Source organism: Colius striatus, chromosome 12, assembly GCF_028858725.1.
Source record: "Colius striatus isolate bColStr4 chromosome 12, bColStr4.1.hap1, whole genome shotgun sequence".
Classification (NCBI taxonomy): domain Eukaryota; kingdom Metazoa; phylum Chordata; class Aves; order Coliiformes; family Coliidae; genus Colius; species Colius striatus.
In genome coordinates this window covers 24,839,053-24,863,556 of record NC_084770.1, presented here as the reverse complement: position 1 = coordinate 24,863,556, position 24,504 = coordinate 24,839,053, and the positions used below count along the sequence as shown (strand labels likewise).

At 58.3% G+C, this 24,504-nt stretch overlaps 2 protein-coding genes across 3 annotated transcripts; one reads left to right on the top strand and one right to left on the bottom strand.

Moving 5' to 3' along the window:
- Positions 1–719: 719 nt before the first annotated feature.
- Positions 720–8,202, bottom strand: TBCCD1 (TBCC domain containing 1). 2 transcript variants are annotated; one of them, XM_062005671.1, is made up of 7 exons: positions 7,818–8,198; positions 7,585–7,734; positions 6,541–6,907; positions 5,442–5,628; positions 4,268–4,762; positions 1,908–2,070; positions 720–1,165 (listed from the first exon to the last, which is right to left on the bottom strand). In XM_062005671.1, exons 1-6 carry the CDS (start codon positions 8,151–8,153, stop codon positions 1,941–1,943), a joined length of 1,665 nt encoding a protein of 554 aa, XP_061861655.1. In that variant the 5' UTR covers positions 8,154–8,198; the 3' UTR covers positions 720–1,165; positions 1,908–1,940. The 2 variants fall into 2 exon arrangements, with proteins under 2 accessions (XP_061861655.1, XP_061861656.1); XM_062005672.1 differs by lacking the exon at positions 1,908–2,070 and having other exon boundaries at positions 7,818–8,202.
- Positions 8,203–8,574: 372 nt separating this feature from the next.
- Positions 8,575–20,543, top strand: DNAJB11 (DnaJ heat shock protein family (Hsp40) member B11). The gene is made up of 10 exons (XM_062005986.1): positions 8,575–8,671; positions 8,779–8,935; positions 11,792–11,889; positions 12,820–12,952; positions 13,805–13,947; positions 14,442–14,524; positions 15,018–15,075; positions 15,600–15,711; positions 16,075–16,234; positions 19,588–20,543. The coding sequence occupies exons 1-10, from the start codon at positions 8,604–8,606 to the stop codon at positions 19,650–19,652; spliced, it is 1,077 nt and encodes a 358-aa protein (XP_061861970.1). The 5' UTR covers positions 8,575–8,603; the 3' UTR covers positions 19,653–20,543.
- Positions 20,544–24,504: the final 3,961 nt, after the last annotated feature.

Genomic DNA, 24,504 nt, shown 5'->3' with positions numbered 1-24,504 from the left:
TGTCCCCTGTGCTGGGCCCTCGGGAGGCTGCAGCTCCAGGGCTGTGTCAGTGCTGGGCCCCTCACTCACTGCCACAGGGACACTGAGGGGCTGCAGCGTGGCCAGAGCCGGGCACAGAGCTGGGGAAGGGGCTGGAGCACAAGGGGCTGGGGAGGGGCTGAGGGAATGGGGGTGTTGAGGCTGGAGAAGAGGAGCCTGAGGGGAGACAGGAGCACTCTCTGACACTCCCTGACAGGAGGCTGCAGGGAGCTGGGGGACAGACTCTGCTCCCCAATAATGAAGTAGAGCACAAGAGGAAAGGGGCTGGAGTTGCTCCAGGGGAGGCTGAGGCTGGAGCTGAGGCAGAACTGTTTCCCTGAGAGGGGTGTCACCCCTGTGCCAGGCTGCCCAGGGAGCTGGGGGAGTGCCCAGCCCTGGAGGGATCCCAAAGCCGTGGAGCTGAGGTGCTGAGGGCTGTGGGTCAGGGCTGGGCTGGGCAGGGTGAGGGCAGGGCTGGGACTGCAGCAGCATCAAGGGACTTTTCCAGCCAAAACAGTCCTATGAGAATGCTGTGCCAGAGCAATCCCCTAAACCTTCAGCCCCAGGGCTGTTCATACATTTGCATTTCTGTCTCAGCTGAGCAGTTCCCATTTCATCAAGCACAAGGATGTTGTGTCCTTCTCCCCCCCTCAGTGCAGGCAGGAGCCCTTCCCTGGGACATTGAGCCAGGCTCACCTGAGAACTCTGGTTTATTGACAGTTGTCAAAACCATACAAACTCATCATAGAAAGACAATTCTCTTAAGTGCCATCTCCATATAAAAACATCCATTGCATTTCATCCATTAAGAATATCAGAACATCTGGGTTTTTACACCTATAAGCCAAGGGTGCAGCTGGCTGGTGCCAGGCACGTGCCCAGCCCTGCACTGGATGCTGTGGGACGCGTCTCCTGGCTGGATCCTTGCCTGCTGTGGATGCTGAAGTGTGGGGCTGAGCCTTCCCACTGAGGACCTGCAACAAGGAGTGCTTCCTCTGGTACCAGCAGAGCAGTCAGAGCACGTTCCTGGGGGAGCCCAGAGGTGCTGGGGCAGGAGGACAGTGCAGTGCAGGCCGAGGCTGAGCAGCTGGTGTGTTTGGACAGGATGGCTGCAAAGGTTTCAGGCCTTCAGCCTCTCCCCAGGACTCTGCAACACAACCAGAGCAGCACATTGTACTCACTACACTAGTAAAAAACAAACCCAGACTGAGTAACCCAAAGAGCAAAGGAAAGGAAAAGCCACCCAAGTTGGTGATGGTGTGAAACATGCAGTGGCAGGAAGGCACGAGGAGGGCTCGTCTGCAGCTCCTGAACCACTGCTGCTGGGGGAGGGAAAGCTAAAGGAAGAGTTACTTGACATCTCACTTCAGAGAGTCACAGAATCTGGAAGAAGCTGGTGCAGTCACAGCCTTCCCTTCCCCCTGCCCAGCCCAGCACTGACCCACAGCCCTCAGCACCTCAGCTCCACAGCTCTGGGATCCCTTCAGGGCTGGGCCCAGCTCCCTGGGCAGCCTGGCACAGGGTTTCAACTGAAACTTGATTCTCTTAAGTAAAAAGTGAGGCAGGTGAGTATAGACACAACCACACAGAAGCTCCTTGAAGGGGCAGCTGTTCTAGTCCTTCTATCAGATGATGCACCACATGCCTGGCTGCCTCTCCACACACACACAGAGACATCCTCCAGCAGCTGCAGAGCACAAGGCAGCTGCTGAGTACCCAGGGAACAGCTTCACCCTGAAACAGGGGCTTTGGCTGCAAAAAGCACACTCAAACCAAGCACAAGGCTCTTGGGAGCCTGTCCACTGAAGAGCCTCACACTTCTTCTATGTGCACACAGCCATGGGACAACTTTTAGGTGCAGGGGAATGAAGAGCAAGGCCTGTACTCACCCTTGCCTGCCCTGGGCTGGCAGGAACACGAGGTTAACCTGCTGCCTGCTGGGAGCCTGCTGCAGGGGGCACCAGGCTGTCCAGCTGCTGCCTGTTCCCTGTCTCAACCAGCCACTCATAGAACTTGTTTTCCACCAGCATCTGGAACTTTTTCCTCTGATCCCTGAAAGCAAAAGAAAAGCAGCAGGGAAGCATGGCAATGTCACAGTTGGTTCAAGGATCCTGTTTCTACCTTCAGCTCCACAGAACCCTGGAGTGGTTTTGCTTGGAACAGGCCTCCTTCCAGCCATCTGGGATCAGCTCAGCCCTGGGGTTAAGCTAAAGGTGGTAGGAGCTCCTTTGTCCTTAGCACAAGCTGACACAGTTCCTTCCTGAACCCAGGTAAACCACCAACAGTTTCAATACCACGTGGGGATTTGCTGTGGTTGTGCTTTTAACCCATTCCCAAGGTGCTGATCCCACCCTGTGCTGGGGAGAGCAGAAACCCAGAGGCTCAGTGTACCCACAGCCTTTTGCTCAAGGTAGAGGCTCTTCCATTTGAGCCACCACCCAGAAGGCAAGGTTCTAGGACAGAAAACAGCCTCAGTTCCTCCCCAGAGGCAGTCCCTTGTCTTCCCTTATGGTTTTATCTTCTCCAAGTGCCTTTTAGACTCCCTGATCTGCCTCTGACCCCAAAAGCCTTTCAGCCTGACACTCACCCAGTGAATAAACAGCATTTCATGCTTCTGCAAGTTGCTCCTCAAGCTGTCTCCTGTCTTACTGGCCTTCTGCTTTCAGCCTGGCAGGATTTTACATTCCCTGTTTGCCCCACTTTCCTCATTCAGACAACTTCAGCTTCTTGAAAGATGTCTCCTGACTCCCAGCCTTCCCTTTCACCTCCCCACTCAGCACAGCAGCTTCTTCCTACAAGCCTGATACGCTCTTTGCTCTAAGCTTCCCAGTTGTCTCCCCAGCTGTTCCCCTGCCTGCAGCAGAGCTGTTTTACATTGACAGCTGCCTGCTTTCTTTTCTGCAAGCTTCTAAACCTGGCACAGTTTTCCCCCCTTCTATGAAATAAACCACTCCAGGAGCGAGCTCTTGCCTCCTGTGGCTGCTGGAGAGGGTGTTAAGCCTAAGCACATCATCCCTGTTACCTCACATTTCCTTAACAGTAAGGTTTTGACAGGCCAAACACCTTCCCAAAACCCCAGGGTGAGAAGCAGCAGCCCTGGGGTGACAACAGGGCAGGGGAAGCTGGTTAGATGAGGCTGACAGACACAACAGATGACTCCAGCTCAAGGGCTCAAGTTATAAAACCTTTCCTCTGTGCTGCCCTTGAAGACTCAGGGCTGAGAGTTCTGGAGGTTTTCAGCCCTCAAGGAACTCAACTTGTTCCAAGTGTTTACAACTGAGTGTCTGGGTTTCTGTCCCCACTCTGTATCGGCAAAGGAAGTCACCAGGCCCTTCAGGGTGCTGCACCACAGCTGACCAAAGAAAGATCAGAGCAGCTAAAGTGAAGCCAGCAGAGATTTGCCCCCTTGCCTGAGCTGCCTTAGATGGGACAGTACTTTAAAGCTGGGCTAAGAAGGACCAGTAATCAGCTGCAGGCTGATTAGTGAAGCTGTCTGTGAGGGTACTCCCCCGCAGCATGTGACACTGGAAGCAGAGCAGACAGTCCCCAGAGCTGTAAACTCCTCCTGCTAGGGTGGGCCCCTCACTACAGCCCCAGCAGGACCTGGGGGTGCTTTGTCTCCAGCCTCACAAGCCTGGAAGACACAACTGTGTCCTTCACAGTCAGGATGGGGAGCACCACGCTTCTCACTGTACCAACACCACAGACTGGGACCCCAAGAGTGCCCTAGAAATGGTATCCAAGGCATGGCTCCTGCTAACCAACCCAGCTGTGCTGAATCACATCAAACTGTTTGTAGGGGGGCTGGAGCACAAGGGTGCTGGGGAGGGGCTGAGGGAATGGGGGGGTTGAGCCTGGAGAAGAGGAGGCTGAGGGGAGACAGGAGCACTCTCTGACACTCCCTGACAGGAGGCTGCAGGGAGCTGGAGGTTAGGCTCTTCTCTCCAGTAATGAAGGCCAGGACAAGAGGAAAGGGGCTCCAGTTGCCCCAGGGGAGGTTGAGGCTGGAGCTGAGGCAGAACTGTTTCCCTGAGAGGGATGTCAGCCCCTGTGCCAGGCTGCCCAGGGAGCTGGGGGAGTGCCCAGCCCTGGAGGGATCCCAAAGCCGTGGGGCTGAGGTGCTGAGGCTGTGGGTGAGTGCTGGGCTGGGCAGGGTGAGGGCAGGGCTGGGCCTGCAGCAGCTTCCAGGGCTTTGTCAATCCAAACAACTCAATGCCCGAGGCGAGGCACCGCTGGGCTCAGCACTCACTTGGTCAGAGCTGCCTCCTTCACAGCCCTCTGCCAGAGCTGCACCTTCTGCTCACGCTGACTCAGCACCCTCTGGTAGGCCTGGGGAAGCCCCCCTGGGGTCTCTGTGGTGTCTCCTTCCATCTCAAAAGGAATGACAAAGGTGTGGAAGTCGGAGGGCGGGAGGAGGCGGAAGGCAGCGTCCCCGCTGTCCCCACACACCAGCACCGGGCTGTCCCAGTAGTTGGGCAGCGTGGCCAGCCCAACCTGAGCCATGTGGTCTTCCAGCATGGGGTAGTGGGTGTGGAAAGGGGCAAAGCTGACAGCTTGGTTCCCTGAGAGGATGAGGGGCTGGGTGGGGGTCAGGATGTGGAAAGTACAGGCTGTGGTGGCCGAGAGGGACAGTCGGTGGCAAACCACAATGAGCCTGAGGCTGTGGCAGGCCTGGACGTGCACAGAGCCCTGCACAGGGCCCAGCACTACGGTGCTGCTCCGGCACTTCTCGATGGTCACACACCTGCAGGAGGAAGGAGAGAGGAGCCAGTGAGCAGGAAAGAGCAAAAGCAGGTCCCTTCCCTGCCCAGCCCAGCTGTAGAGAACTCTCATAGAATCTCAAGGGTTGGAAGGGACCCCAAAGCTCACCCAGTGCAACCCCCCTGCCAGAGCAGCACCACCTAGAGTAGGGCACACAGGAGCTCACCCTGGTGGGTTTGGATGTCTCCAGAGGAGACTCCACAGCCCATCTGGGCAGCCCCTGCCAGTGCTCCCTTACCCCAACAGTGAGGAAATTCCTCCTTGTGTTTCTTTGGAACCTCTTCTGCTGCAGCTTGTCCCCATTGCCCCTTGGCCTGTCATTGGCCATCACTGAGCACAGCCTGGCTCCAGCCTCCTCACACCCACCCTTGATGTATCTGTTATGATACCAGATACACCCTCGTGTATCTGTTCATGGTTATGAATGAGGTCACCCCTCAGTCTCCTCCAAGCTCCAGAGCCCCAGCTCCCTCAGCCTTTCATCACAAGGGAGATGCTCCACCGCCTCCATCATCTCAGTGGCCCTGCACTGAACTCTCTCCAGCAGCTCCCTGTCCTTCTGCAACTGAGGGGCCCAGAACTGGACACAACATTCCAGGTGTGGTAACTCTGCCCTTGAGCAAACAGACAAGTAGCCTTGTGCCAGGAGAACAGAAACCCACCGGAGGGGAGAGAGGAGGTAGATGAAGGACTCATTGCAGCGATGAATCCTCACTTGAGCCCCCAGCAGGGTGTCTGAGCTCTTGGCCAGTGTCTGCTTGTACACCTGGCTCATGATCACCATGGGCAGCACCCCAGGCACCACGGGGCTGTTGCAGGCCACCTTTGCTCTCCTGGTCGTCCCTTCCACTGCAAAACCAAAGTCCCCCAAAGCCTTTAAAATGGTTTTAGTCAACCAAAATAAAGCACAAGAAGGCTTGAGATGTGATTCCTACAGAGACCAGACATGGTGGCTCACTGCTCACATCACCCTGCAAGCCCTCCAGAAGACAATGAGACTTCGAGGAGTCAGCCAGCAGAGCTGGTGACGTTGTGTGCCAGCCGTGTCTCCCACCCATGCCAACAGAACTGCCAGCAGCCACAAGCTCTAAACCACTGCAAGATGGTTTGGGGGCAGCAGCCAAAGCCTCCCAGCAAGCTCCAACCAGCCCTGAGCAGTTCCAGGAGCCTGTTCCCAAAACTGAGCCTGGCAGGAAGATCCTTGGGGTGAGTTTGATGCTGAAAGCAGGGGTTGTGTGTTTGAAGGCAGTGCAGTGGCTCCTCTGCAGCACAGCCCTTGAGGAGCCAGGCACACCCCTACCCTGACAGCTGGGAGAATCTCAACAGGAAGCTGCCATCTCTTCTGCCCCCAAAGTGCAAAGTGACTTTGGCTCTGCTGCCACGTCCCTGCAGGTGAGGGGCTGCGATTCCACAGAAGGAAACCCCCAGCAGCTCTCAGCTTGGCCACAGACACGTCACATTCTCTGCTCTCTGTGCCCAGCTGCACTCCAATGATGAGGGGAGCAACGCTGAGCTCACCCAGAGGGGCCTTTCATAACAGAAGTCATTAACTTCCCTGTCAACAACAGCTACCTGAGCACCAGAAAAACACACAGATGCCACAGGGTACCCTCTACCCCCCAGACTCATCTCTGAGCTGTCTCTTTTTCCCTCATCTGCTGACAGTAGAAGGGAAAAGAGGCAAGAGCCCAGGCTACTGGCAGAGCCCCGGTGAGCAGGAGAGACTGGAAAGTCACTTCTAAAGGTAAAGCCTGCAGCTACCTTGCTGTGCCCACGCGAGCTTCTTCCCGGCCCTGAGGCAGGCAGTCATGCCAAAGGGGTTTGTGGTCAGGCAGGAGCGCAGCCAGCTCTCTAGCTTGGAGAACAAGAAGGTTCTGGAGACCTCTGAGTAGCCATTGTGGTCATGGCAGGGCTGCCAGAGGGCAAGTTCCTGCAGAGGACAGACCCTGCCAGACTTGTTCACGGTCCCTTCGATGAGGAAGCCGAGGGCACAGACGGCTTCGTAGGACACCCGGCTGCTGGGGGTGGAATGGGACGAGGCACTGAGCTGCTCTGGCTCCAGCAGCAGTTCCAGTAGGTCAGGTAGGTGGCTCAGCACAAAGGCAAGGTGCTCCTGGTCGTTCCAGTTCTTGGCAGGCAGAAAAACACACAAGAAGGAGGTGAGTTGTTACAGAGCTGCCACGACACGAGGCACCTGCACTCACGCTCCTTCCGAAGCAGGGAAAGCAGGGGAGCTGTGGTGCTGTCCTGCTCACTGCCTCTGCTGCTCACACACAGAAAGCCACCTCTCCTCACTAAAAATGAGGGGGGGAAAAAGTCAGTGTTCCACAAAAACTTCCACTGGAAAGGAGCAGAAACTTCTCTGGTGTGGAGGCTCCTTCTGGGGAGGTTCCACAAACCCACCTGGACACGTTCCTGTGCCCCCTGAGGGAGGGGAGCCTGCTTGAGCAGGGGCTGGAGCAGCTCTACAGGGCCCTTCCAGCCCCCAGCACTCAGGGATTCTGTGATTCCCGTTCAACTAAACAGGAAGGACAAAGAGGCAGAACCACAGAAGGGTTGGAAGGCACCTCTGGAGACCATCCAGTGTCACCCCCGTGCTAAAGCAGGTCACACAGGGACACATCCTCTTGCTGCTTAAAAAGTGCCAAGCCTCAGAGAGCTGTCACGGGGGTCTCAGAGTCCAGGAGACCCATCTGGGGCCGTTAAAGCTGCAGGCAATGCACAAGCTGCAGATAATGCACCAACTCCACCGCCCCCCCCCGTCCTGAGCAAAGCATCAGGGACGGCCCCACGGCCCCCCACTACCTTGTTGTCGCCGGCGGCTTTCCCAGCCAGGCCGGGAGCCTTGCTCCTGGGGCTGGGCCACTCCTCCCCGATCAGAGACCTGCGCAGCGAAACCTTGTGCAGCTGCTGGATGTAGAGGAAGAGCAGGAACGGCAGAGCGTCGACCGACAGCTGGGCGAGAGGGGAGAGAAAGAGGCGTCACGGCGGGGCCGGGCGCTGCCCGCGGCCGCGGCGGCTCGGGACGGGGCTCCTGCCTTGCTCCGCTCCCGCTCCAGCTCCCGGGCGCTGCCGCACGCCGCCTCGGCCTCGGCCCGGGCCAGGCTGCGCGGCGGGTCCGGCGGCAGGAGGCTGCGGAACAGCTCGAAGTAAAGCCAGGCCAGGCCGCGGCCCAGCTGCAGCTTCCCGCAGGCGATGCGGCGCCAGCGCGGCCACGGCAGGCGCGGGAAGCAGCCCTCGGCCGCCCGCGCCCGGGCGTACGCCGCCGTCTTGCGCAGGTAGTGCGGGCCGAGGCGGGCGGGCGGCGGGGCGGGCAGCACGCCCTCGAGGAACGGCTCGGTCCGCACCCACAGCCGCACCGCGCCCGCCGCCATGGCGCCCGCCCGCCCGCGCGCGGGGCCGCCGGGGACGCAGCGACCACAACCAAGGAGACGGCCCCGCGCGCCCTCACGACGAGCCGCCGCCTCCCATTGGCCGCTTCGCGCCGGCGCGGAGGCGGGAGTGGGCGGCGCTCCCGCTGATTGGCCGCCTTATCCGCGCGACGCGGGACGAGAGCCGCGGCGTGACGTGGCGAGCCGCGATTGGTCAGGCCGGCCGCGACCCGACGTGCCGCGGCTCGCCATTGGCCGGCGCCGTCGAGCCGGCGGTGAAGTGTGCGCGCGCCATAGGCCGGCGGGAGCGGCGCGCGGGGCCGAGCCGCGCTCCCATTGGCTGGCGGCCGCTCCCCCCCCCCCCCCCCCGTTCGCTCGCGCGGCGGCTGTGGCCGGGCGCTGGCGGCCCGAGCGCTGCGCGGCCCCGCCCGCCCCGTCCGCCGGCCCCGCGCCATGGCCCCCGGGCGCCTCGGCCGCCTGGCGCTGCTGCTGCTGTGCCTCTGCGGCGAGGCCGCCGCCGGGTGAGCGCGCCGGGACGGGCCCCGCTGCCCCCTCGCTCCCCGCGGCTGCTCCCCGCGCGGGCCCCGCTGCCCGCTCCCCTCCCTCACTGTGTCTCTCCCCACGGCAGGAGGGACTTCTACAAGATCCTGGGGGTGTCCCGCGGCGCCTCCATCAAGGACATCAAGAAGGCCTACCGCAAACTGGCGCTGCAGCTGCATCCCGACAGGAACCCCGACGACCCGCGGGCGCAGGAGAAGTTCCAGGACCTGGGCGCTGCCTACGAGGTGAGGGCCGGCCGCGGGCCCCCGGGGCGGCGGGGAGACGAGGGAGACGTGCAGTGGGGTCAGCTGGAAGACGCCTTCAAGCCCACGGAGCCCAGCCTTTGTCCCACTCCTATCAACATCTCTGAAACCCCTCCAGGGATGGTGACTCCGGCGGCTCCCTGGGCAGCCCCCTGCAATGCCTGACAGCCCTGGCAGCAAAGAAATCCCTCCTCACACCCAGCCTGAGCCTCCCTGAACTTGCTTGTTGCAATAGAACAAAATTGACCCCACCTCACTACAACTTCCTTTCCTTCCCTGAGCCTTCTTTTCTCCAGGCTAAACAGCCCCAGATGCCTCAGTTGTTCCTCACATTAGATGTGCTCAAAATCCTTCCCTAACTTTGTAGTCTGCCTCTGGATCCTCTCCAGTGAGGAGCCCCAAGAACCTGCAGCCCTCCCAGGCTGTGATGGGTGAAACGTGCTGAGCTTGGTCAGCAAGGAGCCTCAGAATGCCTCATCCTGCAGTATTCAAGGGAAAGAGAGAGAGAGAGGAGGGCCTCTAGGAATGTAAAGTCCCTTCCATAAGGTGCACTCCATCCTCTCCCTATTGCAGTGCTGGATTTCAGACATTCCACCCACCAAAAGCTAAAGCAGAGGGGCTGTGGGTTGCTTAGAGAGCTCCTGCTGCTGGACAATGACAGCCCCTTGGCTCACTCAGCCAGGGGAAAGCCAAGGCAGCACGTTCAAGTTATTTGCTCTTTATGAATAGCTCTTTGAGGATGAGATGGAGGTGTGTCAGCTGTAAGGAGGAGCCCAGGGACAAGTGTGTGCATGTAGCAGGCCTGGCTGTGAGTGAGTCTGAGCTGGCAGGGAGGAGAAGGTGCCTGGCTGGCCTCACAGGAGATGGGAAGGTGGGGAAAATGACTGTGGGCCACGTGTGGCTGAGGATTCCTGTTGTTTCTGTGCTGATGTGGTAGCACACAGGTGATAGCTGATGCTGTAACAGCACAGAAAATCCCCTGTAGAGTATTTTATTAGCCACAGAAGCCAAAGCCTGCTTTCTCTGCCAGCAGAGTTGAGGCAGGGTGATAAGATCAGGTTCCCCCACGTTCTCTGTCCTTTTTGTCTCCCAGCTGGTTTCCATCTGCCCCAGCCATCCCCTGTGGAGCAGTGGGCACCTGAGGAAGATGCTGTTGACCAGTTCATAGCAGCAACTCCACGCTGAGCTTGGTGGGCTGTTGGGGGCAGGTTTGTAGCCTCGATGAGGAGCTGAGCTGCAGAAGGAAGGGCTTTGGGTTCCCACTGCAGCCTGCTGGTGCCTCCAGCCCTGCTGCTCCTCTGCTACACAAGCACAGGACAAATGAGGAAGTGAGAGAAACAGCTGGAAAGAAAGAAGTGAAAGTCAGAAAGAGAACACAACCAGCTTTGGTTTTGTATCACAGCTGGGATCTCATCTGAGTTCAGACTTGTCTGTTCCTGAAGGAACTGGCTGAACTGTCAGAGGGAAAGCTGAGGGCACAAAGCCTGTGTCAGAGGCACCGCTGCTCAGGGCTGGGCCACCCCAGGGACCTTAGCAAAGCCTCCCCAAAAGCACTGTGGGGAGAGCAGGTTAATTACACTGCCCACTCTCCTTCATTTCAACAGCCAAAGTGGGTTGGTTCTTTTGCCCCCCTTCCCCTGCAGCTGTGTGGTCTGAAGGCAGCTGTGTCAGATGGGTCCCAAGGTGAGGGATCCAGGGCTCCTCTGCAGAGAGCCCTGAGTCCCAGGGTGGTTTGGGCTGCAGTTTCAAAGCTTCTCTGCTGCAGTTGCTTTGCTTTCAAGGCACCCTAAAATAACAAGGAGTCTCTTTGCAATCCTGGAAACCCTGTTCTTGGAGTTGTGCTCTCCCACAGCAAGAAGGACGATGAGTGGAAAGGCAAATACTTGGTCTCCTTGACTCCTTCCTTCTCACTTGTGGTGCTGTCAGTGTGCAGTACCACACCAGAAGAGCATTGCTCTGGCTCCAACAGGTCACAGCCATGCAAACCTAAAGGAAACCTGGGCCTTCCTGCAAGGTCTGAAGTGACAAAGGGGCAGCTGAAGTCTTGCCTGCTAGATGAAGCTTGCAAACTCTCTGTTGGAGGGGTTTTTTCCCTCCTAGCATTTATCACTGGTTACAATTTGAGGCTGGTTCTCAGCCTTCAGGCAGCTTCTCTCCCTGGCTCCCCTCCTCTTTAGCCTTCCCAGAGCTAACTGGGCAACTTTAACCTCCCCAAATACAATCAGCAGGGGAAGGAAACTAAGCTTGGCTGGAGGGGAAAGAGCAGAGATCAATACTCAGGAAGTAAAACTGAAGCCTTGAAGGTGCTGTGTGCTGGGACACATGGTTCTGCCCCAGCCCTGAGGTTCCTTCTGGCCTGTGCTGCCCTTGGGAAGGAGAGCCAGCCTGCCAGCTGGCCTGGAGCTACCCAGTGTGGCAGGTCCAGGCATGGGTGGCAAACCACCACTGCAGGTTGTGCAGCACCCCACAGAAACACTCCCCCAGCCTGAGGAGCACCCTGGGAACGGGGCTGGCATCATGTGGGGTTTTACACTGTGCCCTGCTCCGTGGGAACTGGATTGAACTCCTTCCTTCTGCTTCTCTTGTTCATCTTGAAGGGAAACTCAGTGTTGTTTGTGTTCTCTGTGGTGTTGCTGCTGGTTTAAGAAACCAACAGTCCTCCTCCTGGTACGTGTTCACCTTCTCTAGTCCAAGCAAGCCGTAGGCAGTGGCTCTGGAAGGTGAAGCCTTGCTGCTTGGCCCCCAGTGAGGAGCTCTGCTGTGAGCCTCCTCTCAGGGCTCAAACATCTCAGCCCAGCTGTGGCTGAATGCTTTGTGTGCTTTGCATCCCTCTGCCAGGTGCTGTCAGATGAGGAGAAGAGGAAGCAGTACGATGCCTACGGGGAGGAGGGACTGAAGGATGGGCACCAGAGCTCCCACGGAGACATCTTCTCCCAGTAAGGACACTTTGTAGCCTCTCCTGCCCTTGGGGCTGCCATTCCATAGTGCTCTTGCAAGTGTTTGACACAGGCAAAACCTTTTGCCCAGTCCAGGGGCTCTGATCTGGAGCAATACTTTCCCCTTGTGCAGTTTGAGCTGTCTGTCTTGCCTCAGTCCCTGCCTGCAGAGCAATGAGCAGGAACCTGTGGTGCCTTCCCCCAGGGGCAGCTCCTGCTCACTGGCCAGGCTGCATTGCCCATGGAGGTGCTTTATCAGGTGCTGCATTAAACACACAGGGACTTGCTCATGGTATCTGCTGTGTGGCTGATGTTTAACCTGCTCTCACACATGGGAGTCACCTCTCTTCTGCACAGTAATGCTGCAGTGACTTACACCCCACTGGAGAGCAGCTGGAGGATTTGGATGCTTAAAGTCTCAGGCAGGACCCTCTTTAAGGCCTCTTTGGTTCTGCTGGGCACCAACTTACTAAAGCAATTCCTTAGGAACCTTCAGGATGAGAGCTCACAGCACCTACTGGGCTGTTTTGAGGGAGAAATAAGCAGACTTGCTCGTCCTCAAACCTCTGAAACCCAGCACTGGAGGTGGAGAGTGACCCGGGGGCTGCAGCCTGAGCTGAGGGCAGCTGAGCAGCACCACAGCACAGGGAGCACTTCCCTAAGGCACTGCCCACACTTGGAGGTGTTGGCATCCAGCTCCTGCTGCAAAACTTGAGGGCTTTAGTACAGAAAACAGTTGTTTTAAGGTATTGGCTCACGTCCTGGAGGAGCAGAAGGAGGAGTCTGGACTTACCATGGTGCGTTTTCACTCTCCAGCCAGCCACAAGCATTTGCCCAGCACCACGTTGCTGGCAGCCCAGAGCTGCCCTCTTCATCAAAGCCTCATCAATCAGAATTCCATCCTGAACTAATTGATGTGCTTTCCTCCAGCTTCTTTGGGGACTTTGGGTTCATGTTTGGAGGGAACCCTCGCCAGCAGGACAGGAACATTCCGCGGGGAAGCGACATCATCGTGGACCTGGAGGTCACGCTGGAGGAGGTGTACTCAGGAAACTTTGTAGAGGTGAGTTGAGTGCCCCCCACCCCAGCCTCTGCAGCCTGTGCTCAGGTTTGAGGTGCCTCAGCACTGCTCAGGAACCAAAGCAGAGGCTCCATTTTGCAGTATCTGTCAGCAGAGGACGTTGTGATGCCGTTTGCTAGTGGTTAACTGAAGGAACAACACACTTCACCACCTGGCAGCTTCTGCTGGTGACAGCAGCTCACTTGTTGCCTGGCAGTGACTGGCTGTAGCTTTTCTTATGGCAGTAGCCCAGCTGGGCAAGGTGTGAGTGGTGTGTCTGTGGGGTTGGGTGACAGCTGAGGGTCTGCTGAGGAGCCTCCAATTCATTTTGCAACTCTTGCAGAGCCACGTTGGGGTTTTTTTTCATGGCCTCTTTGTTTGGCCAAAGATGTCACTGCAAGAGCTGCTGGATTCAGTACTTGGCAAGCATGTTGGGCACCTTGTAATGACCTTTTTTAAGCAGTATCCCTTTTTGGTGCTGACTGTCTCTGCTCCTCTGCATGGCTGGATTTGCCTTGAGTTTGTGTCCTGAGCTTTTGGGGGAATGGGCAGCTCTGGGTAATTTTGCCTGTTGTGTGGGACAAGGAATCTTTCCTAACCAGTGGGAGGTGTTTCATCCTGGCTTTACCTTTGCTATTGGACAGGCAGGAAGGAAAAAGCAGAGAAGTGATGATGGTGGTGTCAGAGAGGGGAGTGCTGCTGTTTAATGTGTGAGCAGCAAGAGACGCAGCTGAGACTGCTTGGAGCTACGGGAGAGGCAGCAGGCACAGCCAAATAAGACTGTCTGGGGAGTCCAAAGCCTTGTGGAGCCCCAGGAGTGATGGTGCTGGTACCAAGCTCTTCCCTTCCACCCAGGTCGTCAGGAACAAGCCCGTGGCAAGACAGGCGCCGGGCAAGAGGAAATGCAACTGCCGGCAGGAGATGAGAACGACCCAGCTGGGGCCTGGCCGCTTCCAGATGACCCAGGAAGTGGTTTGTGATGAATGTCCAAACGTCAAGTGAGTGGGTTGGATGCTCTTTAGTGCTCTGTGGGTGCTTATTCTAAACCTACCGCTAGATGGAGGAAAGTGCCTGTCCTGCCAGCGAGAGGCGGGCACTAGGGGAAGGCTTAACACCAACACCGGCTTCTCCTTGTGAGGGGCCAGTCTTTACTCTGACACTGGGCATGGCCAGGTGGAGCTCCCCACTTTGCTCTTTCAGCCTCCTGCAGCCAATTATTCAAGGAGTACTGCAGTGGAACTAAGTCTGTGGGCTTGCCAGGTTGCTGAGGTTCCTCTGAGCTCAGGCTTCTCTTCCCCAGGCTGAGCAGCCCCAGGGCCCGCAGCCTTTCCTCCTCACACACGTGTTCCAGCCCCTCAGCATCTTGGTGGCCTCTCTCCAGCAGTTCCCTGTCTCTCTTGAGCTAGGGAGCCCAGAACTGGACACAGGACTCCAGCTGGTGCTACCACATGGTGCAGGAGGCTGAGTGGCTGTTTGCTCTTCCCCTTTGCAGGCTGGTGAATGAGGAGCGGACGCTAGAAGTGGAGATAGAGCCCGGGGTGAGGGATGGCATGGAGTATCCCTTCATTGGGGAAGGTAAGTGTGTGGTACTGCCCTGCTGCTCAGCTTGGACTCTCTCCTTTTCCACTATGCAGAGCTGGTCTTTGTGGCAGGGAGAGTGCCCAAGGCCTGCTTTGGGTAACAGGAGCACATGGGCTTTTCAGGGCTGTGAGATCCAGGAAGGTTCTGCTCCCTCTGCCACTGCTGGGGGCACACACAAAGACCCCTCAGTGTGGAGTAGGAGCACCTGGTCCAGCCTTTGAGTATGTGAGGGAATCCCCTCTGCCCTGGGAAGGGTCATCCTTCAGCAAGTAAAGCCTTTCTGAGCAGCAGAGGTGTGGGCTCCTTGTGAGCTCATGCTCCGGGCTCTCCAACAGCACCTTTAACTCGTGTGAAGACCCAACTAGATTCTGGGTTTTACCTTTTAAAGTGTGACCTGCAAATAGCTGCTGTGTTGAATGTGCTGCTTGTTCCTCCAAGCTGTTGTGAGCTAGCCCCTCTCACCAGGGCTGTTCTGTCCTCTGCCCAGGTGAGCCCCACGTGGACGGGGAACCAGGCGACTTGCGCTTCCGGATTAAAGTTCTGAAGTAAGTAACTGGCCTGGGCTTCCTGGGGGCTGCAGGAGAAGCTTGCAGGCAGCTTTCTGCCCCAGCATTGCCCTCTTGGCTCACATACAGCTTGCCTTTGAGCAGCCTTGGTGCAGCCAGGGGGCTGGCAGCGGGGGGAGGCTGTGCAGGATGTTCAGCCCCAGCCACGGCTCCGGCGCTGTTAGGACGTTGTGATAGTTCCCTCTCTGTTTGATTTGGCCTGGGCTCTGGCATTCATTAGTAGCTGCTGTGTGAATCACATGAAAGAGCTCCCTTTTCCATAAGTAATGCTATCTCCTGGCTGTAAGGAAGTGCACTACTGAGAGAATGGTTGTGTGAGTCAGAAGCTCTTGACACGCCTTGGCACTCAGGGCTCTGGAAATAGCACGGTCCTGCAGGAAAACACAGCTAGAGTTCAGTCATCCTTTGCTTCCTCCAAACTCACACATAGGAAGGAGGAAGCCAAAGGGACCTCTTTCCCCTAGAGGGAAGGAGACAAGTTCCAGTGTCTTGTCTTTGCACAGGCACCCAGTCTTTGAGAGGAGAGGGGACGACTTGTACACGAACGTGACGATCTCGCTGGTCGAGGCACTGACGGGCTTTCAGATGGACATCACCCACCTGGATGGGCACAAGGTGAGGGTTTGCTTGTTGCTGCCAGTGCACAGAATGTAACCACAGGCCTCCTGGCTCAGGCTCTGGGCAGTTCCTGGCTGTGTTAAGTGTATCCCCTCTGTTAGAGCCTCCCAGGGCAGCTCCGTGGAGCCAAAACAAAGGGTGTGCAGCGTGGGTCTGGGTTCCAGGCTGTCACAGCAGCTCCCACACTCTCAGGTGGTGTTGCCTCTGGCATGTGTCCTGGCAGAAATCCTGCCTGGAGCCCTGGAGTGTCAGACTTTGGCAGGGGCTTGGCACCAGGGGAAGTTTTGCAGTGGGTGAGGGAAGGTGTTGGGGGGCACTCACAGGCAATAGCAAGGTTCTGAAGCCTGTCTTTGTCTTCAGGTTCATGTTGCTCAAAGTAAAATTACAAAGCCTGGAGCCAAAATGTGGAAGAAAGGAGAAGGCCTCCCAAATTTTGACAACAACAACATCAAAGGCTCCCTAATAATAACCTTTGATGTGGAGTTCCCCAAAGAGCAGCTGACCAGCGACCAGCGGGAAGGTGCGTGTTTGGGCTCGGGCCTGGCAGCCAGGGCTGGCACAGAGCCCTTGCCACAGCTGTTAAGAAGTTGGCAGAGCTGAACCAATGGGCTGTGGTGATCAGGAGGGCTCTGCCTTCCCCCTGCCCCTCAGACAACCCTCCACAGTTGGCTGATGCCCTGAGACAACTTCCATTTCCCTTTGAAGGGAAGGAGCTTGGCTGCTGCGGTTGCAGGGAACCAGCTGAGGCTGGGATGTGCCACTGCCAGGAAGCAGCACTTGGCAGGGCTGCAGGTGCTCAGGTTTGTCACTGCCTGCCTGTCTGACCTGAAAGGCTGAGCCTCTGCTTTGCCTTTGCTGGAATGTGGGAGCACAAACAGTTTTCCAGACCCCATTTCCACTTTGTCAGAGGCAAGTTCCCTCTCCTGCCAAAGGTAGTGTCATGCAGCACCAGGAGAGGGCTGGTTCCTCTCCTGTGTCTCCTCCCCCAAGTGCTTTGTGGCCACGTGGGGAAGAAGAGTGAGTGCACTCACTGTGCAGGAGGCACCAGCTGCTCAGCTTCAGTGCTGAGCCATGTAGAAACCCTAAAATGGACAGGAGAGTAAATACTGGCTCCTGCCTGGAAATCCCCCTTTGCTCCAGCAGCCTCTGGGATGGGTCCTGCTGCTGTGCATCACAGTGACTGTCCTGGGCCCCATCTGCTGCCACAGGGCAAGAATGTTCCTGGCATGTCCCAGCTCTTGAGAACATCCCCAGGGCTTCCTGCTGGTCAGGGCTCTGGACCTTGCTTCTGCAGGTGCCCTTGAGTGGGTTCTGGCAGCTGGCCTGGTGGGATGAGGCAAATGTGCAGCTCTCCTGGAGCTTGCAGAAGGAAGCCAAGCCCTGGGTGGGCTTTTCTGAGCCCTGTGGCCCTTGCTGCTGCTTTGGCCACAGTGCTGGCTGCTCCTTGGAGCCCAGCTGGTAGCCACAGCTCTGGGGCTGACTGATGCTGCGAGAGCTTGTGCCCCAGGGCTGTGCTTTGAACCTCTCCTGTGTTTTATCCCCTGTGCTCTCCTGCCTGTCTCCCTCCCAAAGCAAGCCCACACTTGGCAGAGGAAGGGGATGTGTGGCAGGCAGTCAGATGCATTTCTGTGGGCTGGAATATCTCCAAACATCCAGAGATGATGGGTTGGGGGTTTTTGTTTGAAGGAGGGGATAGGTCTGTGTGTGCTGTGGGCAGCAGTTCAGTGTACACATCCAAAGGAAGGCTGTAGGCTGCACAATTCAAAACATCCCTTTTTTTTCCTCTCACCCTTGGCAGTGATCCTGATTCCTTATCTCTTAACCATACACCCAGCTCCTGAGGCAGTCAGAGATACTCTGAGAGCAGCCCTCTGGGCAGTCAAAGCTTGAAAGCCAGAGGAATAATATGCTTGCTTTCCTACCAGGGTGACATCAGGGAACTTATTGCCTGTTGATCAGAGGTGACTGTGTTTTCTCCATCCCTCCTGACACTTCTTTGGCTGGTTTGGAGCTCTGGATCCTCCCCTCAACAGTGGAAAGGAGCTTCAGGCAGCAGAGTGCCCAGGGCTGGAGCTGTCACCTCTTGGTGTTGTCAGAGAAAGCTCAAAGTTGGCTCCAGGGGAAGAAAGGCCTGAGGTGCAGCAGCAAGTGCCAGAATTCCTGGCTGGGATTCCTGAGTGCACATCAGATTTGGGCTGGAGATTCCTGTGGGGTCCTGAGGCAGCTGCCTAGAGCTACAACAGGAATGGTGCTGATCCTGCTTCTCTCAGCATTCCTGGAGCTGGTTACTCCAGCTGTGTTCCTTCCTTTCAAAGAACACCCACCCAGGAGGCAGATGCAGCAGCTCTGAGCCCTCTTGGGCTGGAGAGGAGAAGGGAACTGGCCTTGAACTGCCCTCAGAGGGACACTTCACAGCCCCTGTGCAGGGACTTGCTTTGCCCTCCCAGGGACCGTGTTTCTGCACCTGGGAAGGGGGTTCAGGGTTCCCTGGGCAGCAGCCAGGAGCATCAGTAGCTCTTGTCTGACAGAGAGTCCTCTCCAGCCCAGTTACTGCTCCCAGGGCAGCTTTGCAGTGTTTTAGCAGAGCTGCTCTGACCTTTAGCATGCAACCACAGCTCTTCAAGGACAACAGTGTTTGTAGGCAGAAGGATTCAAGGGCAGGGAAGCAGGACAGGGGCTGCAGGGTGACATCCTCTCTCTTAGGGCGCTGTCCTGCAGGAGGACATGCTTCCCTGAAAGCTGGGCTTTGTGTGCTCTGTGCAAGTGAACATCCAGCAGCTGCAGACATCTGACAGCAGAATTAACACCAGTTTAGCTCACCTTGTTGTTGTTCTCTGACAGTTACCCACCATGTGGGGAGTTTTCCTCTGCTTGGGGTCCTGAGAGCCCTTCCTGGGGCTCAGTGGTTTCTGGTGCCATGCTCTGAGGGACCCTGTGACCAGGGCAGCAGGAGTCCTGGCAGCCAGGCTGACTACAAAAAGGGAGTCCCCTCTGATTCTCTCTGGACAAACAAGTGTGACACATCCCTTCTTGCCACTCTGCTTCCTCTGTGTGGTGGAGATTTGCCCTTTAAGTCCCGGTGAAGAGCTGCCAATGTCCCTGAAGGCCCTGACCCCAGCAGATGAGCTATTAGGGTGTCAAGGGCTGACTCACTCCTCCCTTACCCTGCCCTGGTGAGGATCTGCCAGTGCCAGGAGCTCAGAGCAGGCAGGTCTCTGAGATGCTGAATGAATGAGCTCCCAGGGGTGGGGAGGATGGGATTTGTGAGATCATCTAGGGAGTGGGTTTCAAACAAACTTGAGCTTTCAGCAGGAGATTGAAGCTCCCAGATAAGGATTTGCTTCTCCTCCTTGCCCTCAGGAACTGCTGCCAGGAGCCAGTCGTGGCCCCAGGCCCCAGCCTCTGCTCTCTGCTGCCTGTGGCTGGTTTGTGTGGCTGGCAAGTGTGGGAGGTGCTTTCTGCTGGCACAATGAGCCTGGGCTGCAGAAGGAGCCTGGGAGCAGATGAGCTCCATGGATTCAGGCTCTGGAAACAACTCAGGAAGCTGTTGGCACAGTGTTGAGAGCTTCACTAGCCAAAGCAGCTCTGGGAGCAGGGTTTACCCTCAGAGCCCTCAGGATCTCTGGGAGGTGGTGCTCTGGGGCTTGAGGTTGGAGCAGAGGGGACTTTCTCCCTGCATCCAGCATCACTCACCTGGCTCCTGCTTTTCCTTCCTGAATGCTTTGGGCTTTGGGGGCCTTTTTTAATGATGCTCTTGGACTCCCAGAGCTTGTAACATTCCAACACATGGGCTCAGCCTTGCAAGGCTGCTGCCAGTGGGCCAGCTGCCCTCCTCCTCTGTGCTGTGCAGTAACACTCTCCTTTCTCTTGCAGGTCTCAAACAGCTGTTGAAACAAGGCCCAGTGCAGAAGGTGTACAATGGCTTGCAGGGGTATTGACCTGGGGGTGGGGGGAGGAGTTTGGGGGGTGGAAATTGGACTTCACTGAGAATGCAAAGTGAGATTTGTTTGCAGCCTCTTCTCCTGCCCACTGTGGGGTTGGAAAGAGGGAGCCTGGGCCAATTGCTGAGGTATATCTTTTTAGTTCTTTCTGGGTTTTTTTTCTCCCTTTGTAATTGATTGAAGTGTTCAGACAAGTTGGGGGGGAAATTCCCTGCACAGGACATCACTGGTGCTGCCCCTCACGTTCCACAGCCAGGAACAACAAAGAGACTCCCAAAGGAAAGGAAAGGGCAAAGGAGTTTCCAGTCCCACACAGGTTGGAGTTCCTGGGTTTTACATGTATTTTGATGTGACTTTTCTTGGCCATCTCAGCATATTTTGACAGCTTCTGCTTCTGATGTCCTTTGTGTCAGTCTCTTGCCAGTTCCTGGTGCGTTGGGGTTTGGGTTTGCCTCGTCTCAGCCCTTCCTCCTGTTCCCCTCTGAGTGTGGAGCATGGCCTTGCTGCAGAGGCTGCTCTGCTGGGGTGGGATTAAAGTGCTTTTGGGGGTGGGCTGGGCAGGAGAGGCTTTACAGACCCCTCCATGTGGCTGGGAAAGCAGAGGCAGAGTCTCTCAAGGCTCCTGTGGACTCTACCAAGTCATCTCCTCATCCCAAGAGTTAGTGGTTGGTTTGAAGCTTGAGGGGACACTGAGCAAAGGCTCCTCAGCCTTCCACAGTGGGATGGAGGGACAGAAGGGCTCCTACTGGCCTTGGCTCTTCCTCCTTGCCCCTAAATGTAACCAACACCTTGTCTGGACACGTCCCCTCACCTCCTGCACTCTGTCCTCTGTGAGGATGGGGGAGGCTGGTGGCACAGAAATAAAGATGTTGAGTTGGAATGGCAAAAGCTCCCTGGTTCTGTGTTTCAGCAGCTCTGGGGCCGTTGCAGTGAGCTCAGCTGGGGGCTGCTGTGCAGAGGGAGAAGCTGCTGCCAGCAAGAGCTCTGCAGCTGCTCTCTGACCCAGCATCCCTTCAGGCTCCTCTTGTGTTCCTCAGTCCTTGCCCTCTCAGAGGTGCCTGTGGCAGCCAGGCTCTTGCTGCCCTGTGCCAGGGGTGTTGGCAGCAAGAGGAAGGTGTCAGTTGGTGTAGGGTTGTGCCCTGCTCCTTCCCTCTGGCTTCTTGGGGGCTATAATGTGGGGCCTTTGCAGCTGCTGCCTCATCCCCCATCCCCTGCCTGGCTACTGAGGGGATCTGCTTTTTCTACACACAAGTACTTGCTGAGGAGCAGCAGCAGCAGCGTGGAGGGAGTTTGGGATTGTGGGGGGTTGTTTTTCATAGAGTCCCAGCACAGTGGGGGCTGGAAGGGCCCTGCAGAGCTGCTCCAGCCCCTGCTCAAGCAGGTTCCCCTGGCTCAGGGGGCACAGGAACGTGTCCAGGTGAGTTTGGGAACCTGAGAAAGAGCCTCCACACCCTCCCTGGGCAGCCTGGGCCAGGGCTCCCTCATCCTGTTCCCCAGCACCTGGCCCTCAAAGTAGACAAGTACTTGGAAACAAGGTCTTTGGGAGGAAAAACCTCCCAGTGCCACCCCTGCTGTCTTCAGAGAGGTTTCCATGGAGATGCTGTTTGGGAGCAGTGTCAGCTCCTGCTCCATGCCCACCCTGACCCTGGGGCTGTGGCTCTCGCTGTTGGAAGCGCTGGAGATGTTTGGAGATGTTTCCTGCCTGGATCAGCAGTGGGGTGGCAGCAGGAGCAGGGCAGGGACTATGCCCTGTGCTGGGCCCTGGGGAGGCTGCAGCTCCAGGGCTGTGTCAGTGCTGGGCCCCTCACTCACTGCCACAGGGACACTGAGGGGCTGCAGCGTGGCCAGAGCCAGGCACAGAGCTGGGGAAGGGGCTGGAGCACAAGGGGCTGGGGAGGGGCTGAGGGAATGGGGGTGTTGAGCCTGGAGAAGAGGAGGCTGAGGGGAGACAGGAGCACTCTGACACTCCCTGACAGGAGGCTGCAGGGAGCTGGGTGTTGGTCTCATCTCCCCAGTAATGAACGGCAGGACAAGAGGAAAGGGGCTCCAGTTGCCCCAGGGGAGGTTGAGATTGGAGCTGAGGCAGAACTGTTTCCCTGAGAGGGGTGTCACCCCTGTGCCAGGCTGCCCAGGGAGCTGGGGGAGTGCCCAGCCCTGGAGGGATCCCAAAGCCGTGGGGCTGAGGTGCTGAGGGCTGTGGGTCAGTGCTGGGCTGGGCAGGGTGAGGGCAGGGCTGGGGCTGCAGCAGCTTCAAGGGCTTTAACAACCAAACCCATTGTGTGATGCTCAGCAGAGCTGGGCCAGCACGGGGCAGGCTGGGGCTGCCTGGGCAAGCAGCAGAGAAGCGCCGGGAGCCGTGTCTGGGGTGGGAGGAGGAAGGCAGAAGGGAGGCGGTTGCTGGGGTGGTGTGGGGCTCTCTTCTGTTTTCCTTCTGGCTCTTAATTAAAGCCGGGGCTCTGCAGCTATTGTTGCTGCTCCGTGCAGCCCCTGGAGCAGCACACACAGCCCACGGGGAGCAAAGAAACCGCCAGCAGCCGCAGGAAGGAAAAGCAACGAGCAGGGAAAGGAAAAGCCACAGCGGGAACGAGGGCTCCTGCCCCAAATGCAGCCCTGCCTGCTGCCAGGGGCACAGGGACCGGGGGAAAGGCATCAGCAACGGCCCAGGGGCTGAGGGACAGGCAGGGAGGAAGGAGAAGTTCTTTGAAAGCTGAGGTTTCCTCAAACTCCGAGCTGAGGGGGAAGTGGGGGCAGAGCTGCCACAGCCACCGCAGAGCTGGCACCGACCGCGCAGCCCCAGGGCCCGCAGCCCGCTCTGGCACCCGCGGGTCCCAGCACTGAGGCGAAGGCTTCGGCACCCCCAGCCTGCCTCAGCCCCTCAGCCCCTGCTCTGCCCCTGCTCTGCCCCCTCCAGCCCCTGCTCTGCTCCCTCAGCCCCTGCTCTGCTCCCTCAGCCCCTGCTCTGCCTCCTCAGCCCCTGCTCTGCCCATGCTCTGCTCCCTCAGCCCCTGCTCTGCCCATGCTCTGCTCCCTCAGCCCCTGCTCTGCCCCCTCAGCCCCTGCTCTGCTCCCTCAGCCCCTGCTCTGCCTCCTCAGCCCCTGCTCTGCCCATGCTCTGCTCCCTCAGCCCCTGCTCTGCCCCCTCCAGCCCCTGCTCTGCCTCCTCAGCCCCTGCTCTGCCCATGCTCTGCTCCCTCAGCCCCTGCTCTGCCCATGCTCTGCTCCCTCAGCCCCTGCTCTGCCCCCTCCAGCCCCTGCTCTGCTCCCTCAGCCCCTGCTCTGCCTCCTCAGCCCCTGCTCTGCCCATGCTCTGCTCCCTCAGCCCCTGCTCTGCCCCCTCAGCCCCTGCTCTGCTCCCTCAGCCCCTGCTCTGCCCCCTCCAGCCCCTGCTCTGCTCCCTCAGCCCCTGCTCTGCTCCCTCAGCCCCTGCTCTGCTCCCCCAGCCCCTGCTCTGCCCATGCTCTGCTCCCTCAGCCCCTGCTCTGCCCCCTCAGCCCCTGCTCTGCTCCCCCAGCCCCTGCTCTGCCCCTTCAGCCCCTGCTCTGCCTCCCCAGCCCCTGCTCTGCCCCCCCAGCCCCTGCTCTGCCCATGCTCTGCTCCCTCAGCCCCTGCTCTGCCCCTGCTCTGCCTCCCCAGCCCCTGCTCTGCCCCCCCAGCCCCTGCTCTGCCCCCCCAGCCCCTGCTCTGCCTCCTCAGCCCCTGCTCTGCCCCCCCAGCCCCTGCTCTGCCTCCTCAGCCCCTGCTCTGCTCCCCCAGCCCCTGCTCTGCCCCCTCAGCCCCTGCTCTGCTCCCTCAGCCCCTGCTCAGCCCCTCAGCCCCTGCTCTGCTCCCCCAGCCCCTGCTCTGCCCCCTTCAGCCCCTGCTCTGCCCCCTTCAGCCCCTGCTCTGCTCCCTCAGCCCCTGCTCTGCTCTGCCCAGGCCCAGGCACACGGGAGCCAAGAGGAAACCTTCCCTGTGCTGCTGCTTCCGCTGCGTCAGCCCCAGCGGGACCCGGCCTGAGCTGCTCCTGCTGCTCCCAGCCCCCCAGCTCAGGCCTCAGCTGCTGCAGGCTCCCAGCAAAGCAAAGCAAAGCTGGGGGGTTCTGGGGTGCTAAGGAGTGTGGGCAGAAGGGACAGGGAGGTTCTGCTCCCCCTCTGCACTGAGTCCTGTGTCCAGTGCTGGGCTCCCCAGCTGCAGAGGGACAGGGAAGTGCTGGATAGAGGCCAGGGCAGGCACACCAAGATGACCAGGGGACTGGAGCATCTTCCTGATGAGGAAAGGCTGTGGGCCCTGGGGCTGTTCAGCCTGGAAAGAGAAGCCTGAGCTCAGGGGGAATTCATTAACACTTACATTTAAAAGCTGTTTGTCAGGAGGATGGGGGATTCTTGTTTCTGTGGTGCCCAGTGCCAGGACTGGGGGTAACAGACATCAGCTGGAACACAAACAGTTCCCCTGGCACAGGAGGAGAAAGTCCTTTGGTGCTCAGGTACTTGTGAACACCTAAAGTGTATTTTGAGGTACTTCTGCACATCTCACCTTCCCTGCCCCTGAGGGGCGGTGGCTGGGGAGCAGGACGTGGGGAGTGAGGGGTGCCAGACTGCTCTGAGGCCACGCCACGTGCTGCTCCTCATGTGTGTGCTCAAGGGGCTGGAGACCCCAGGGGCTGGAGGGGGAAGGTGAGGCGATGGTTCATCACCGGAGCCTTGCACGTGATGTGCTGCCCAGCCCTCGGCCCGATGAGCAGCCGTGGAGCAGCGGGTGGGGGCAGGTTTGCTGGGGCCCAGGCAGCACTGGTGGGACTGGGCTGCTGGCATCCTGCAGCCTCCCTGTCCCTCTGCTTGGTGTTGACCCTGGCCAGCAGCCAGCCCTCTCC

What these genes read in the sequence shown, in the direction of transcription:
- TBCCD1 (XM_062005671.1), bottom strand. Translation starts at nt 8,153, where the DNA reads ATGGCGGCGGGCGCGGTGCGGCTGTGGGTGCGGACCGAGCCGTTCCTC. An exon ending in TACCTCCTCTCTCCCCTCCG is followed by an intron (nt 4,763 to 5,441) that starts GTGGGTTTCTGT and finishes TTCCTCCTGCAG; the next exon opens with GTGTGTGACCATCGAGAAGT. An exon ending in AAGGAGGCAGCTCTGACCAA is followed by an intron (nt 2,071 to 4,267) that starts GTGAGTGCTGAG and finishes TTTTGCTTTCAG; the next exon opens with GGATCAGAGGAAAAAGTTCC.
- DNAJB11 (XM_062005986.1), top strand. Translation starts at nt 8,604, where the DNA reads ATGGCCCCCGGGCGCCTCGGCCGCCTGGCGCTGCTGCTGCTGTGCCTC. An exon ending in CACGGAGACATCTTCTCCCA is followed by an intron (nt 11,890 to 12,819) that starts GTAAGGACACTT and finishes GCTTTCCTCCAG; the next exon opens with CTTCTTTGGGGACTTTGGGT. An exon ending in GATGAATGTCCAAACGTCAA is followed by an intron (nt 13,948 to 14,441) that starts GTGAGTGGGTTG and finishes TCCCCTTTGCAG; the next exon opens with GCTGGTGAATGAGGAGCGGA.